This window comes from Poecilia mexicana, unplaced genomic scaffold (genome assembly GCF_051168715.1).
Source record: "Poecilia mexicana isolate PSO_F unplaced genomic scaffold, ASM5116871v1 scaffold_14, whole genome shotgun sequence".
In the NCBI taxonomy this organism is placed as follows: Eukaryota; Metazoa; Chordata; class Actinopteri; order Cyprinodontiformes; family Poeciliidae; genus Poecilia; species Poecilia mexicana.
In genome coordinates, this window is record NW_028263383.1 from 28,843,969 (window position 1) to 28,862,488 (window position 18,520).

Consider the following 18,520-nt stretch of genomic DNA (forward strand, 5'->3'; position numbering starts at 1 on the left):
CATGGCGGAGGGAGGCGGAGGTTAATTAACGGCCGCTGCCGCCATCGTGAGCTTTTCAGGAAGCTGGAAGAGTCAGAGCGGCTTCCAGCGGGCGGAGAGAGGAGGAGTTTCCTGTTTTATTAGCAAACAGTGGTGCAAAAAATGGCTATGGGACGCATAGGGTTGACTCGCCACAGGGGGCGCCAAAACAATGGTGTAATTTCTGCATTAAACAGCCGTTTGCACATGTGTGAATGGTCTGATCTGTAATACGCTTCATGCCTGAACCAAACCAGGTGTTTTGATAGAACATAAACTCAAACTTAATATGGTGGAAGATTATTTAAACTTATTTTTCCAAGACTTTTCCAACTTGCCGACAGAATTTGATTCTGCTCTCGAAGACTTTTAGGCTGTTTTCTCTCCTGATGGTCCAGTCGACTTGGTTTTATTGGGGAACAAAACTTCATCATTTGTTCCTCCTCCAGCTGCTGTGGTTTTCTTTCTCTCTGCTCTGAGTCAAACCAACCTAACCCTCTGAGCAACCTGTTCCCCTCCTCGCCTCTGGAGGCGCTGCACCAAGAACCACTGAAGGAAACGACACAAAAACCTCTGAAGAAAACACTGAGTGTTACTTCCCAAACGGAAACTAAAATGGAGGCATCAGATTATAGCCATTGGAGGATTTGTCTTTGGCTAAAGACCACGAGCCATTTCTCCCACTAGCACTAGGCTAGCAGGTTTGTTTTAGTTGTATTTACCCAGAATCCCCTGTGTTGTAGTCCACTTCCTGCTTTTGGAGCGGTCTCTGGTCCGGTTTGAATATGCATTCAAACCGAACCAGAGTTCACTTCAGCCAAACCCAGATCGAGGTTTGGAGGCGGCCCAGAGTTCCACTTTGTTTCTCATCTCGCCAAACGAACCGGACTTTCTAGACAAACGGACTGGAGTTGGACTAACGCGGACCAAACAGGGCTATTGTGAACGCACCTTTAGACTGCAGGTCCTCTAAATTTGTAACTTTGTGTCTATCTTCGTTAGTACTTTAAAAACCACGGGTCAAAGTGTAGTTAGTGTTGCAGGAAGCTACTTGTTCAGGTTTTCCTGCGAACAGCGGCTGTAAAATGGTGAACTGTTGATGTTTTTACCCTCTTTAGCAACACTTCAACACGTCAGTAGTAGAGGTCACATTCACAAGCACATTCCTGTAGAAATCACTCAGTAATGAATGCATGGTGGAGAAGTGGAGCTTTGGGATCTCATGCATGGTTATTCTGACTCTGGAGTTCAAACCACTGACCTTCTGAATGGTGAGAAACCTCCTAGCGAGGGAATCAATATGGCTGTCTGCACTTCAGAGGCAACAACAGCCGGCGCATACAAAGTTTTAAATCCAATCCTACTGGAAAACAAGTATCCAAGGATGGAGAAAAATGTTTATAATTCCTTTCCATGTCGCATAAACATTCCCCAAGGGGGCAGTTTCATGTAAAATCGATTTTTTATCTCTCCATCATGTTTAATGTTATTCCCTCAACAATAACTAACCTGGAGTGTTGCTTTGATTCTTTCATGTTGAGAAATCATTTAATCTCCATGGCAACAGTTCAGCTGTTAAAACACCTGGGTGGACCTAGCCCCGCCTTTGAGGCTCAGCTCCTTCAGACTAGCCAGCAGTAACTAGCCAACAGCTGGTGGAACTGCTGAACTCATTATAGGAGCTGCTGCTCACAGAGACCAAATTTCAAGGTGTTTAATCAGGAAGTAAAATTTATTTGAAGTCATGTTTGATATATAAAGCAATTTTATAGCAACTAAAAACAACATAGTTACTTGAGTGTGCTATAAAATGGCACCATGTGCCTGAAAATATATGACTGTCCCTTTAAAGTAATTAAAAGGACATCCCATCTAGTTACAAAATGGAGGCCGACAGACAGCTGACATTTTTTTAAATCGATTTTGAAGTATTTTCAGTAGATTCTGAATTACAATCGTACAATGGAATAGTAGGGCCGCGTTAGGAAAAATAAAATTACGAGAATAAAGTCATGAAATTAGCATTAAAACATAGAATCACAATAATTAGCTTGTACGAGAATAAAGTCGTAATAATATGAGAAAATTCTTAAGAATTTGAGAATAACGTCATAAAATTAGGAGAAGAAAGTCATAATATTTTGTGGATAAAGGCGTAATATTCAGACTTTATTCTCATAATGTTATGACTCTATACTCATATTATTTCCACTTTATTCTTGCAATTTTATTTAATTTGTATTTTTTTCATTTGTGTGCGCCTAATTTGCCATCACATATTTTGCAGTTCTTACGTGAATCGATTTTATTTATTTATTTGCCACAGTCCTAACGGTTCCTTTAATTAAAAATGAATGAAAAATGGATGGAAGTCAATGTAAAGACCTGATGAAGACAGAAACATTCAGAGTTTGTCACAAACAGAGTGATGTGAGGCATTTTATGGTGTCCAGGAGCTGCTGGGTGCTGATTTGGTTTTAACGGTGGCGTTGAGCGGAGCGGACGTTTGGTGGAAATGAGCCTCTGAAATCTGAAACCTGTGTCTGATCTGCAGTCAGTTGTTGCTGGCCTGTAGCTCCTGCATTCATAAATGATTAAAGCCGTTCTTTACCCTGTCATGTTGCCGTGACACAGTTCTCCTCCTGATGCTAATAGAAAACCTCATTTGTTAAATTATGATTTTTTTTCTTTCCTCTGGAACATATTTGCTCTCATGAATCAGCGGCGTGTTTTCGGAGACAGGTCTGATCCCGGTAATTGGATGTGCTTTGGTTAGCTGCTGCTCTGGTTTATAATTCATAAGCCGGGTCATTTCTGGGTGTTTAATTTTTAAATGTTGACAAGCTGCTCGGAGAAATTGTGACACATACACAGTGTGTGTTTACCTTTCAGATCCTCCTCAGGTTTCTTTCTTCTTTTTTTTTCTCAATGAACTCATTTCCCGATAATTTGACGTCCTGTTTGTTTTCCGTCACTTGATTCGTGGTTCTGTCGGCGGGGTCCCTCGTCACCGGCGCCCCCCGCTGGCTGGCTGCCCGGCCCGGCCCGGCTCTCCACTCATCATTTAAAACGAGCCAGCGCCACCACAGGCTAGCCGTCAGCTGCAGCGATAGATGTTAGCCCAAAGCGAAGTCTGAGAGGTTATTGCTGCACTTTTTCAAATCCTAACAACACGGAGCTGGAGCGGCTCCATGCTTCATCCTGCAGGCGCAGATATTGTTTGAGCAACGAGGAAGTGCAGCGATCTGAGCGATGAAGGCTCCCGCTGATTCGTCTGGACCCGAAGCGTTTCTGTTCACCGGGAAGGAGGAAATCGTGGAGGAGGCGCGTCAGGCGTGTTTGATCTGCGTTAAAACTGAATCAGTTGGCTGTATTTCTCTCACCAACACTCGGCCTGTTCTCAACAAAAGAAAGCAAAAAAAAAAAAAAGTCATTATTACAAGCAGGGGTTTCAAATGGCTCTCGGGCTGTTCTTTAGACACTCCTGGGTTAAGATCTGCGTCCCTCTCTTGTCAAATTGAGCTAACTTTTACCTTCATTTTGAGTCGGCCGTATGGTTTGCATGATGTTCTTTATGGTGCGTTCACTGCAATCTCGTAACTTAAGCCTTCCCGTCTCCTTTCTGTCACGCAGTGGTGAGTCAGAACCTGGTGACGGACGACGTGGCTGTGGTGGAGGGAGAGACGGCGATCATCAGCTGTCGGGTGAAGAACAACGATGACTCCGTCATCCAGCTGCTCAACCCCAACAGGCAGACCATTTACTTCAGAGACATGAGACGTAAGTTTTACAATACACTGCCATGTTTACCTTTGTCCTCTGTTCTGTCTTTAAATGCACGTTAACATGAATCCCGCATGTAACAAAATTAACAAATTAGGTGTGACACACACAAATATATGCTCACATTGTTTTCTTTTATAAGATAATTTAACATAATTTAAAGGGATTGAAAATATAATGAATGGAGATATAATGCTGAGTCACACCACAAGGTGGCAGTGCTGTCCATGAAAGGGCTTTGTGTATTTTTTTATCTGCGCAACCAAACAGTGCTATCGGATGAAGAAGAGCACAAGCAATAAAGAGCTACTGTGTTACTTTCGTTTAATTACGGGTTATTAACGTTCTCCAAGCACGTATATAGTATTTAATTTGTAATATTCGTTATCTGACTAAGCTATTTTGTGTAGACTATGTTTTGAGAGTCAAACGGCTGTCCTACTGTATTAGCATTTCGGCGCTAGCATGCTAATTATCTAGCTAGCTTAGCAGCTATCTGCTTGTTCTTGACAGTGGCATTGTTAGGCCAACACGTAAAATAAAACTGAACTTAATGGTGTCTTTTCTGCCTTTCCTTTCTGTCCATTAATATGTTTTTATATGTACTAAAAGTGGATATGTGACTTTTACAGTCAACCATCAGAGCCTGAAGCCTGTAGGAGCACTTTATTGTTATCACAGAGAATCACTAGCTTTGGAACGGAGAAAGCAAAGAATTTCACTGGTCTGATATAAAAGCCAACACTGAAACAACGTTATACTGGGCTGGCCTGAATGCGTGTTATTATTATTATTTCAATCCATTTGTCTCCGTGAAGAGGCCACTAGGCTGCAGAGAAATGTTGCTGCATGTCTTTGTCATCAGTGTATAAAGCCTTTTGGTGCTTCTGATACAATGGAAGTCAGTCTTGCAGCATATTTATTGGTTTATTAAGCATTCATAGACTTCATTTGTTTTTCTGCTGCTTGTCTGATTAAATGCAGAAGGTCTGGACTCCTAAAACATGAATGCTTCAACTTTTCCAGCTGTAGATTGCTGTGAAGAAGGTAATGATAAATCTTTTATTTTCATAAAATAAAACCACCAGGTTTGATGTTCTAGTTTCCCAGACATAAAGAACCCATCCACTGTGTTTGCTATAGTGATGTGGTGTCCAAACTTTTTGTCTTTAGGGCCAAAATCTTTAAGTTGAAAGCACATGACACAAATATATATATATATATATATATATATATATATATATATATATATATATATATATATATATATATATATATATATATATATATATATTTCATTTTATTTGCTCAATTAGAACTACGTTTTTATTGAGCTTAACAAAATAGTCGGATGTTTGTAGAAAACAGATCAGTAAATTATTGTAGTATGTATCTAATAATAGACAAACCCACATTTCTTTTGATTGTTTTCTTATTTGGGTTGTAAGATTTGCTTTTGAAAAAGCAGGTCAGTGTTTTAGGTTACTTCAAAACCTTTATAAATGGGAATCTATGTTTTTGCAGCTAATACTTTTTGAAGAGGATATTATTTTTTCGTAAAACTGAAAACAATATCCAAAAAGAAGAAAACGTTCCATTCCATTTTCCACTGTTCGCCCAAAATCACAAACGGCCCCAGGCTGCACTTTGGACACCCCTGCTTTTTATGGAAGAATTAATATTTAAATAAAGGACCTCAATGATTAAACTCCACTTAATAACTTAATAATAATAATAATAATTCAATTACACAGAATCAGAAGTGTGCATGCCATGCCTGTTGGTTTTGTATTACTCTACTAGATCTACTAGTAAATATAATTTTTCCGGCTGTTATTTTTAATACAGCTGCAGATAGCTATGATTTTATGTTTTAAGATCAAAATAAGAACCTAACCCTGTGAGAAATACCTGCATATGTTTCTAGTGTATTACTCACTTTACTGCATATATTGCTTCCAGCATATTGCATAGTCCATATACAAGAGATTTGCATAACTTAAAAACAAAAACAAAGTAGCGGTTCACATGGAATATATTTGCAAAAATAATGCGAATGTGACTGCAATAACCTGCCAGCTTCAGCTTCACTCCTGTGTTTCTGCAGCTGAAGGCGAAGCAGTCGGCTGTGTTCATAAAAAACGCATCAGGAGTTATTAAAAACATTTATTTTACCCCCCAAACTCAACTAAATGTTTTCCCAGATCAAACCTGGCAACACATGAGATGGAGGATGCGGAGGTTTCAGCGAGTTTCAGCCCTGACAGGGGAACACGAGGCTGCTGCAGTTTAATCACCGCTAGAAACGGCGCAATCGATGCAAACACAGCGAGCGCTTGTTGTCTTAGCTGCTTAATCAAAGGAACAAGGTAAATGTGTCAGATGACTAGCAGAAACATTACTTCAGTCTAATTTACCTGAGCAGCACAAACAGCGACACGGAGCTGCTTTAGCTTGTGTTCATTGTTTTCACTTCTGTTCCTCCCCTGCTGTGCGAGCCTGTTTATCCAACCCCACTCCCACACGTTGGACGCGAATCAAAGATGCACTTTCTAACATTTGAAGCAAAGCAGAGTGTTTGATCAGAGAAAGAAAAACTGTGTTATCCAGACTGCATATGAAAAGGTCGCTGTGCTTCGTTTTGATATCTGCTTGCCAGAATGAAAACAACATAATAACTAAAGCAACAATTATGTAGTTTGGAATCTCTTTTAATGTGTTAGGATAAAAACAATAAAAATAAACACTTGCTTGTGTATAAGAATGCACACTGTTTTTGATGATATAGTGTGGTTATGAATAAGTGATTAGAAGACTGAAGATGATGCAAAGACTTCCTGTTATCTCATCTTGGCAGTTTATAAGAAAGCCAAAGTAAACATGCTAACTGAAACGTTGCTAGCTGCAGAACTGCATAAAAATAACAGCAGAAAACAACTCTCCTGCTCTACGAAGCCTAACAGGACACCTATAAACTCTTCTGTATCTTTGTATTTTCTGCTACTGCTGGACTGATGTATTTAAATATTACCACAAAGTTTTAGTTTCTTTACACTGCAACTCCAGATATTTTTCTTTGATTATCTGAATCTCCCTCTTACACCTCAGATGTTGTTGGCGCGGCCAGCACGCCTGTTTTTCTTTATGTTTTGACCTTTGTGTTGAGTTGAAACTTCCTGTCCGTGCTCGCGTGAAGCGGTGGCCTCAGTAAACTCCTGTGAGGTGAAACGTCAATCACTCCTTCAGTCTCCCTGCTCCGTTCCTTCCGCCCAGCCTGCCACATCCGGCACAAGGGCAGCGTTTACCCAATGCCCTCACGTGTGCACCAAACAAAACTCTGCGTTTATCTGCTGTGGGGCCGTCGAAGAGCCGCCTCCCACGGCGCCAGCTGTCAAGGGCAACGTGTTCTGCTTTGACGGCGGCTCCTTGATCTCCTGTGATCCCTTCTAGGCATCTTGGCTGCAGCTGCACCACTTCATTATGACATAACCTTCCAAACAACATCTCACATCTGCTGGATCTCAGACTAAATCCGCAGAGGTGGATTATGTCAGCGAGTTGGAGATGGAGAGGAAGAGAGGCGATTTGCTTCCGGACCGCTGGTCATCGCTTTGCGTTACGGACACCAGAAAGTGGCTTTTATGCTTCCCCCCGGGCAAATATGTGGAGTTTAATCAATTTTAGTCAAGTTTAACTGGACGTCAAGGGAATTCTCTGGTGCATGGTGTTATTTCTCGGTTCTTCTACAGATGATTTAAAAAAAAAAAAAGTGTCCTTTGAGGGCGGTACTTCAGTTTTGCAATGCGTCAAAAGGATGCTGTTGAATGCCACTTTAAGCAGAAATCTGTGAAAACGACTCAAAAACGTCTGAAGGAAACACTGAGCGCAACTTCCTTCTTAACAAAGATGGAGCGGTGACAGACTTTAGTGGTTGGAGGATTTCTCTTTAGTGTTTGGATAAAGAAACATTTCTCCTGCTAGCGCCAAGTTAGCACGTTAGTTTTTGTTTTGGTATTTACCCAGAATGCCCTGCTCTGAGGTTTGCAGGCAGACGAGAATTTGATTAGCATTCACACCTCCACAAAAGAACCAAACTTTGTAGACAGATGAACTGGAGTTGGATTAAACAGGACTGGTGTGAACACACCCAGGCCTGTAGCAATAAATCAATTATCTGCATGATAAATGAAAATGAGCTCAATCATTTCCATTTGCATGATTTATCATTTTTCTCTTTCTACCAAAAACTGAATGATAAAAGTCTTCAGTCTGTGTTTTGGTCTCATCTGGCCTTTTTTTTTTTTTTTTGAAGGACAAGTTTGTTTACAGAGACTTCATAATTCATTTTATTTGTTGTCTCTGTTGTTTATGTATTTTGGACATTTAAAATGTCTTCTAGTTCCAGCGCTAAATGTTCATTAGAATTTAAAGTTTATGGATCTTTGAGAATATTAATTCAAAAATATTAGTTAAAAAATGCCTCAAAACAATATTCCTGGGATATTTTTTATCATCTTCGCTGACTGTAGATGCTAACCTCTGTGAAAACACAACCATCTGATGCTTTTCTCCGTCTTTCTCCGACTGTCTGCCGACTGAAGGGTGGACAGATGGCGCCGTTCCAAAGCAACAATGACCTTTTTAACGTGAGAGCGCTGCTGCGCTGCAGCCGCTCGCTGCTTGTAAACACACACAGCTGGGAGTTTGTAGCGCAGCCTGTCGTCTGTTTCAGGGAAAGTTTCTGCTAAGATTACCAGCAGCTGCTGCTGCGCCGATCACACCAACACGTTTCAGCTATTAAAGCCACAGTCATCTTTTTCCTTCTCTGTCTGGAGTTAAATCCGAGCAGACGTCCATCGTTTCAGGTCAAAATCACCAGAGTGAGAAGAAAAATGTCTGATTGGTTCATTAATGTGCCAAAAACAAAACTTAAACTGTGTGATGTTGCTTCAGTAGTTCCACATAGTGTTGTTTCCTCATGATGTCATCTATTTTCTGAAGTCCTGCAGCAGAACAGCCCCACAGCATGACGCTGCCACCACCATACTTCATTTTGGATGTAACCAAACATTAAACTTTACAAAGCCATTAGATAAATTAGAATATTATCGAAAAGTCAATTTATTTAAGGAATTTGATCATCAAGAGAAACAAACTACATACAGTAGATGGATGTTTGGATGCCTTTATTTCTGTTAATTATGATGATTTTGCACTGGCAGTTACTGAAAAAATAACATTTAAAATTATAATGTTAGATCAGATCAATAAAAAATACTATTTTTAAAAACAGAAATGTTTAAATATGTTTAACACCAGCTAAAAGGCAATTATTGTTTTAAAAAGATGCTTTTAATCTGACAAATAAACCTCATTTCATAATTTCTTTAATGTTTTTTTAATTTCAGTTTAATCAAACACTGTGTTCTGGCTTCCTGTGCTCCTGCTGTGTTATTGGCCTCTTCCTCGCTGAGCGGCCTCTCAGCTCACGTTGGTGCAGGATTTAATCCACTGTGGATAATAACTCTTATTGCTCTGGGATTGATTCACACATTTCAGATACATCTACGGTTTTTCCTCTTAAGTAACTCAGAGAAACACAGAAAACAATGGCATTATGATTGGGCACTTTTTCCAAATTGTTCTCAAATTTACAGAATTTAACTATCTGTTTTGCTAAATTCCCTTTATCCCATCTCTGAAAGTTTAACATGTATCATTTCCGATAGGAAGCGTGAACGTTCATACACATCCCAACACGATTGGATCTGATTCTGACATGTTCAGAGGCTTAATGCATAAGTCATGCTTCCCTCCCCGGCTTTGAGTTTTCCCTTCGCAGTGCAGCACTTGTTGGTAAAACGAAGACACAAAAAGCAAAGTTCTGCAGCGGCTGGCTAACCCAAAATGCAGCATCTTCTATTTGTGATGCGCACACCCACATGGAGGCTGGTATCAAAGGACTGTGAAGAGGACTCGCACAAAAGCCGCGTCCTTGTTCTCCTGTGGAGGAGGGAGCATTTGTAGCTTGTGGATCAGCGGGGAAGCTGTCCACTGAAGAGCAGAAAGGTTGAGGGTTGAAGGATTCATGTGATGAAAAATAAAACAAGGCAGCTCGGACAGAAAGGCGAGCAGAAACACTGAATGCATGTGCAGGATACGCAGCTAAATATTGAAGGTTATGTGTTGGATATTTTATCTTTTTCTTTGCTGAAAAATGGGATTTTCTTTTTTTTTGCCATCATCCATGGCGTCAAGATTTCTGGTTTTCTTGCTGATTAGTTAATCATTGCTCTTGGTAAATTTGCCTTTTTTCCATTTCAAACCCACAAATTAACATTTAATCCCCCAAAATTACCTCCCTGTGCTTTTAGTGAAGATTTAATTTTACACACTTTTCCCACTGATTCCCATTTACGCCATCTTACCGTCATAAAATATGACAGATTCTGATTTCTTTAGGTCAGTTTTACCACTTTGCTAATTCATACCAACATTATGACATTCCACACATTAAACAGCCTTTACATAACCAGGTTATCTGTTTATGATTCTGTTTGGTTCTTGTAAAGTTTTTTTGAGTTTTTAGAAAAGCACAACACAAATAAGATGCATTAATGTTATTATTACTACTTAAACTCATATTGGTTTATCTATCTCTATATAATGGACATACTCATAAAGCAGATTAAATCTGGTTTAAGTCAACAGTAATTATTTCTGCTCAAAGCTGTTTTCATTTGTTTGTTTTTTTTCTTTCCATTTGGGAAAGTTGACTCAAAAAAAAAAAAAAAACACACGATAGATTACGATGGCAGAATTAGAATTTATTCAAAAGAAACTTGTCTTTTGGTGAAATGTTTAAACATTTTAAATATAGATATATAAAGATTGATGGAAAATAAAAAGTTATCAAGTAAAATATACAGATATCAATCTGGGCCAGAAACCTTTTTTTATATGTATAATGCTCTAGCGCTGCCCTTAAGGTAAAAGTGCAAACAATTAATGTCCAGAATGTGTAGGGTCTGCAGAAATGTTAGCTACCCTTTTTTTTTATGACTCTTGACCTTTTTTGCGTCCTGAACGGTGAAAAGATCAATTCTGAGTTTTTTTTCTCGCAAACATTCGGCTTTTAAATCTCATAAATGTCCTCGATTTCTGAAATTATTCTGAATTTTGGTGTTTTTTTTTTTTCTTGTAAATTTTCAACTTTGAAGCTCGACTTTTGGAGCTCATAAATGTCCTTGTTTGTTCTTGACATTTTCTGAATTTATTCTCCAAATATCTGAGATTTTTGGCAGGAATGTACTCCTTCTGTTTTTATATATCCACAACTGCCCTAATACGCCATTTTAGATTTCTGTGTTAAAAACTAGATTGTTTTGTTTACATCTTACAGATCAACAAGGGCATTTTGAAGTGAGCTGGAGAGAAGAAGTTAAAGGTCAATTAAGAGGCGTTTTGTGCTCTACATCTGATTAAAAAACAAATAATGATGCAAATCAGTGCAAATAAATTTGCAAAGTCAACATTAAAGTAACATTAGTCGTATTGGAGAGAAAATAATAATTCGAACTGAAGCAATCCAACAATCAGGGGGCGACTAGAGCTATGGAGCCTAGACTTCACACAGAGTGGGGAGGAGGGGGGTGATAAGAGCATAATTACCCCCGCCCCTCCCTGTCTCGCCCACTCTGACACCCAATAATAAAACTTTGATGTGCTCCTCTCAAAAAGTAGCAGCAGCCACTAATCACAATTGATTGCAGCCACTTAGGCGAGGCACACTCATCATCTCCAGCTCTCTCTGGGTGGGAGTCGCTCCCTCCGCCAGCGGCTGGAGAACTAAAACTATTCAAATGAAATGCGCCACGAGAAGCGCAGATTAATCAGGGGGGAGCAAAGAAGAAGAAAAAGGCTGGATGAGTAAAACAGGTGGCGTCAGCAGAGGTGAGGAGGGGAAGAAAAAGCCATTAGGAGAAGAACAGCGAGCAATCTTCTCGGGTTTTGTTTTAAAGTTTTCACCACAAGTGTTACCCATTATGAGTCTGCAATTATAACAAACGGGAGCTTTGAGAGGCCTTTCTTCAAACAGCTTGACTCATAGTTATATAGAAATACTTTAAATACCCTAAATACTCTTTATGAAGGACACTTAAAGAATGTAATTGGAGTAACTGACCTTATATTCATGGCGTTGTAACATATTTCTGGTGAATTGATATTTTCTCCCGTCACTCAAATTGCATTCCAGTGGATTCCTGGTTTTCACCGAGTCTGGGGACCAAAACCACCAACTAAAAGCTAAAATCAGCAAATACTTGAGACTCAATAATGGATCAAACACCAAATTTACTTCCATACGCATTTAAATGTGCAGTAGAAACCGTCTTAGCACTATCGCAAAAGCTAACGTCTGTGATCTTCCTCGTTACTGGATTAGAGATTATGTGGTTTATTGTCGAAATGCGCTGAGTCTGGAAAATCTGTGGTTTGGAAAATGACAAAATTACACAAATAATCTGAAAAAGGGATGCAGCATTTTATGTTTTAATAAAAACAGAGATAAAACGAGGAGTAAGCTAGTTTGTGCTTCGCAGACGCCAGCCAATCGCGTCACGTAACATTCCTCTGAGGTATTTCACCTTCACAAGTTTTCCTTCAAAATATTTTATGCTTCACAAAAAAAAATCTACAAATAGACCAATGTTCCTTGAATTTGGAATGATTAGGATTTACCTGTGAACACTGAGCTGATCACAGAGTGAACATTTCCTCCTGGTCGCTTCACCTTTTCAACATGCCGTCTTTTCACATTTAAATGAGCTTTCCAGTTGTTAGCCGTAAAAATCAACGCATCAGATCATTTCTGACCTCTGAGTTTGGATGGATGTCTCTTATCTGAAGACCTCATTCTGTCCCGCCTTTGTCAGCCATCTTTGTCATCCCACTCATGTCATCAGATATGACGGAGCAGGAGAAGGCAAGCAGGACAGAAACGAGTGAAGCTAAAGGTCACCTTTTCTTAAACGCACACAAAACCCAGGCAGAGGTGAGTTCTGGTGATGTGACGATGAAGGACCGTCTGCAGCCCGTCTTCACTCGTCCTCGCCCTAAACATGGCCGTCTCCGTCCTGCCGAGCAGCACAAAGCAGCGTCCGCCTCTTCATCTCTGTCCCCGTCCCAAACCTTGAACGGCGGCGTCCTTGTTTTTCTAAATGCTTTTTTTTTTTATTCTGCTCATGCTCGCATTATGATCCAATATTTAGAAGTGACACATAAAGGGATTAGAGGGAGGAGAGAAAAACGTCTTGATGAAACAGATTAAAATCAATTGCTGCAACAACAAATGTTTCATTGGATTAAAAATCCATTTTTGTTGTTAGAGGTTGAATGTTTGGAATATAACGACAGACAACGGGAACTTTAATTACAAACCTGACAATGACAACAGAACAGAAGACTTTTGGTGTGATGGAATAAGTGTTTGATCTTCGGCTAATTTTTTCTGAATTTAGCTTCTCTACTTTTTGTGAAAGTTTCAGGTTAATGTGCAGAAAAAGAGAATATCAACAAAAGCGGGTGATTTGACTGGTTAGCGTTGACTGAAACCTGTAGTTAATTTCCAGCAAAAATTTAAAACTCAACAAACTAATTTCTTTGCAGCATTAAATGTTTGTTATCTGTGTCCATTGACCATTTAATCAAACAAATTGGAATTCCGAGAATAAATTTGCTTAATGGAAACACAGCAATTTCTGAAAAAAGAAGTAAATGTTTTGATAAGTTTTTTTGCGCTAAGATGAGGAGGTTTTTCGGTTGTATCAAAATTAGTGTATTTCACAAAACCTGCAATGGAAACACTTTGTTTTTTGGCATCACACGAATCACATGATCAACCTCCAGATGATACTACTGACGAAAACCATGAAGAAGACGACAGGAAGTGGTAGGATCATGTCTTTCAATGACTTATCGTGTGAACAAACCAATTCACATGTGAATTTTTTTTTCCTTATTTAGTGGGAACACCACAATTTGAAAATTCTGTTTTTCCGACATTAGAGGAATATCGACAAAGTTTTTTGCACATTTTTAATGGAAATGCAGCTATTGGTTTGATTTCCTGCATAGTTCAGAACATCTTTGCTCCACAGATTTTCTGTTGGCCTTGGGGTTTAGGGGCAGCCCGGTTTAGTCCACTTTAATCTCCAACCTAGAAAGTCCGGTTCGTTTGGTGAACTGTGAATACGCAATCTGGGTTTGGCTGAAGTGAACTCTGGTTCAGTTTGTGAACGCCAATTGGACTGGAGAACGCTCCAAAAGCAGGAAATGGACTACAGCGAAGGGCATTCTGGGTAAATACAACCAAAAAAAATGTGCTAGCCTAGCACTAGCAGGAGAAATGACTTGTGGTCTTTTGCCAACAACAAAAGAGAAATCCTCCAACAGCTAAAATCTGACGCCTCCATTTTGTTTCCATTTGGTGAAGAAGGAAGTCACTCTCAGCGTCTTCAGAGGTTTTTGTTGTTTCCTTCAGTGGTTCTTGGTGCAGCGTCCTCACAGGTGAGGAGGGGAGCAGGTTCCTCAAAGGGTTTGGATAGTTTGACTCCGAGGAGAGAGAACCAATAGACTTTGGTTCCAATAGAACCAGGTCAACTGGACTATCAGGAGAGAAAACTGGCAGGCTCACCTCATGACCTTTAACGCTCTTCTTTTTAGTCGTCTTTTGCTGCCTTGGAGATGTTTCATCACAATTTATTTTTTTTATAAATTCTGGTTGACAGGAAAAGTTTCTCCAGGACTTAATGGCTCATGGATTGTCTTCTGACCCCATCAATGCCAACTGAAATGAATCCCACAGCATAATGCAGCCACTTTATGCCTAACTGTGGAGGTCATATTCTTCAGGAAAGACTCGGCGATTTTTGTTGCGGGTTTCAGAACATTTATGTGCCGGTGATTGTATTTACAGCCATCTACAGGAAATGTGTTTATAAATGCATCTAAATCCAGGGAGGAAACACTGCTGTATTTCACTTAGTTGCAGAATCAATTTTAAATGGATTCCCAGGCACTTTTCTAGCAGCAGCTTGTCACAAAGACACACTATGTTCTCATTTCTTTACTTAAACAAAATTCTTCCCCGCATCAACAGCGGGATTCCCAGAAGAACTGTAGGTCTGTAGATGGATTTACTCAGAGAACAACATTCAGATGGCAGCTGAACTTGTAAAATTAGTTTTTTTTTTGTGATCACGTCTTCATCGCAACATTTTGCATGTTTTCCCCACATTTTTTTAAAGTCGTGCTGCAGACAGAGGTTCAAAAGTTTAATGTGAAAAACTGTCATCAATCATTGAGCTAAATGAAGTTTTTAATGATGAAGTCATTAATTCAGATGCTTGTTGATGCTTCTCTGGATGTTTTATGAAGCATTTTACATTTTTTTGCTTTCCTCCTCTAACAGGACGGTTGTCTGTGTGTGAATCTGGTGGTTAAGTGAAGCGGCTTAGCAGAATGCAACAGAACATAAAGCGATCTTTCTCGGTCAAACATTTTGATTCCATGTTGTGCGCGGATGAACGATGACCCGCAGACCCTCCCCTGCGATGCTCTCTCTCTCTCTGCCTGATTAACTTTAATGAAGGCTGCTAAATACATCTCGTTTCTCTCAGATTTGACCTTGGATTTCATTAATTTCATTAAACTTTTGCGCCAGGAAGGAAAAGACCGACTTGAAATAAAAACTGACTTTCTGTTGATTTGTTTTTTTTTTGTTTTTGTTTTTTTTTTATTTTTCCCAGTAATGTGAGTAAAATCGGGCAGATTTGCTGTGCAGATGCAGAACGTTTTAATTGACCCTTAGCTAAAATTGCAGATGCGGGGAGCTTCACACTGTTGCATCAACCTCCTTCTGTTCATTATTTGTGAAATTCTTGTGCAGACATGCCCCAGCGGTCTCGCCGTCTCCTCACATCTGCTGAAAGGTGCTTTTTGTTAGAAGCATTTAATGATTCAAACTTTCAGTGGAAGCGGGTCGGGATGTGAGCGGGTCAGGGTGCAGAGAGCCCGCAGTTGCTGTCAGAGCGGCGGGAGACGGTCGGCTTTCATCGCAGCCGCATGTCGTCTTCCTGCATTACGGCTCAGGTAGGCGGCCAAACCGGGTCAGCTGGGATGAAAGGGACCGCACGACTTCTGAGTCCGTGAAGGACGGCCAAGGACGACGTTTCTGTTCAGGGAAACCGCGTCTGCTTGAACAGAATCATAGCAGAAATACAAATATGTTTTTATTTTGCTGCAGCAGGGAAATTCAGGTTGGAGGTAAATGGAAGCGATCGTAGAGTTTGGTTGTAATTCCAGTAATCAGAAAATTAGTTTTTTTTTTTTTTTTGAAGAGGAGCATTTTTACTACGCTGCACTTTTTATTTTTACTTGAGTAATTTTGTATCTCTACTCTTACTTGAGTAAAATGTTTGGATTTTCTGCCCGCTGAACGAAAAACAAAACATGTTTTAACCAAAAATTCACCAGACACAGAAACACACACCTGCAGTTTCTGTTAACATTTCATAAGTCGTGTCCTTTGTTTGTTTTATTGTAATTATGGTAATTATATGAATTATTTTCATTTTGGTCTTTGAAATACCAATTCTTCCATGTGATGTTGTTTTGGTCCGTCTGATGATGTAATTATTAAATTATTAAATAAATAACTAAGGTTTGGTTCAGTTACTCAGTACTTTATCATTTTAATACTTGAGTAATTTCTTGGATGGCTACTTTTTACTTTTGAGTAAAAATATGTGGAAGTAGTGCTATTCTTACTTGAGCACTATTTTTGAGTTCTCTACTCACTTCTGATCTTATCCAAACAATATTAAAATATATATGTATATATCTATAAATGCAGAAAACTAAGAATAAAAGAGCAGAGAATACAGCATAAGAAATACTGAGTCGTGTAATTTAAATATTATTAATATAATTGACATTAATGAAGCTGACAGCTGAACATGTGCTGAATATTTATGTAGCTAAATGAGTCAGAGGAGAGCGGATCGATCCAAAAGATCCATAATATCAATACCAAGTCGGTATCAGAGTCATGGAAAGAGCAATGCTTTGTTTCAGATTCACTTTTGAAGTTTGATTTTATTTTCATATTGTAGTTTCTCAAAAAAAATGATTTGCTGTCAAATATAATTTTTGCTCTTTATTCAGGAAAATGCACAGGAACTTGTTCTGTTTTTCTATTGTTGCTGTTTGTCGTTTAAATATGATATTAAAAATATTCTACACCTATAAACTGTTTAAACAAAATAAATCAAAGGAAAGAAAATGACCAAAAGGTCAGAAGTTTAAATATAAATCAGATTTTTTTTTCTTTTTACTAACGGATTGGTACCAAAATATTCAGACGATTCCCGACCTGTGTGTCTTTGTGGTGCATTCAAGTACATCTGGTAGCCTGGATTGTCTAAATTATCCAAACAACTCCAAGGTGGTTTAATAAATCTTTATTTTAAATGTCGGAACAGTTTTATTAAAAACTGTTCCGACATTTAATAGTCGGAACATATACTGTATTCATCCATCTGTCCAGTCAGTGGTTATCCCTGTTCATCATTAATTAATTAAAAAATAAAATTTCCTAAATTTATATCTACCACTTTTTATTCGTTTCTGTTCATTGGCCAAATTATTAAACAAAATTAGATTTTTGTTTAGAAACTGACTAGAACTGGCATATTGTATATTTTAGTTTCTTTCTCAATACATTTAATAGCAATAATTACATCATGCTGCTTTATTTCATATTCCTTGATTAACTTTTGAATTTCTTTAATAATCCTGTCTGTCTTCCTGACTTTGCGTTGCTTTTTGTGGTGCTATCAGATCAAATCGTCACACTGGAGTTTATAAACCTCGATCTCTGCCACATATTAAATCTTTTATTTATTTTTTGTCTTTCAGCTCTGAAAGACGCGCGCTTTCAGCTGGTGAACTTCTCAGACAACGAGCTGCGGGTGTCGCTGTCTAACGTCTCGCTGTCAGACGAGGGTCGATATGTTTGCCAGCTCTACACAGACCCCCCGCAGGAAGCCTACGCCGACATCACAGTGCTAAGTACAACATCAAAGCACACACACACACACACAGCAAAAACACACGCTTTCAGCACACAAATGCACCGCCGCTCAGAGTTACGGGTCGGCGGGAGGTAAAGCCTCTAATCACGCTTCGACATACAGTACATTCACATGGAAAACAGAAAACGTGACTGCATGCACTGCCTTTATTGTTTGGTGTTTAAATTATTAAAAGGAGCAATAACGAGGTCGCACGCTGGAGTAAAAGTGATGGTTTCTCCACGTTATGCCCCCTTTAAATACAACCCATCTTAATTAATAGTTATTAAAGCCAATAAGGGGAATCTGATCTTTGATATGATTAAATCTGTTGTTCATGAAAGAACTTGAGTTTTCCTGGTATTTTGTGAAGCAGTGAGTCGGGTTGTTTTTCACGGTTCCTTCATTCTCACCTTCAGTACCGTGGAAATGTTTTAAACCAGAACTTCCCCTAATCTGACTCTGACCTAAAATCATCTGAGCGCTAGGTCCAGATTAGCTTAGCATCGGGTTCAGATCAGCGTTTTAAACTAATGGCTCATTCCCAGTTAGCTTATCTCTGCTATAATGTGATTTATTTCTTT

General features: G+C 39.2%; 1 protein-coding gene across 1 annotated transcript in view; it reads left to right on the forward strand.

Annotated features, from left to right (window-relative positions):
• cadm1a (cell adhesion molecule 1a) overlaps positions 1 to 18,520 on the forward strand; it is a 393,093-nt gene that overhangs the window by 285,695 nt on the left and 88,878 nt on the right. The window contains exons 3-4 of the mRNA XM_088012458.1: positions 3,652 to 3,798; positions 17,782 to 17,934. Of these exons, the coding sequence (XP_087868584.1) occupies positions 3,652 to 3,798; positions 17,782 to 17,934 (300 nt within the window). The remainder of the gene's footprint in view (positions 1 to 3,651; positions 3,799 to 17,781; positions 17,935 to 18,520) is intronic.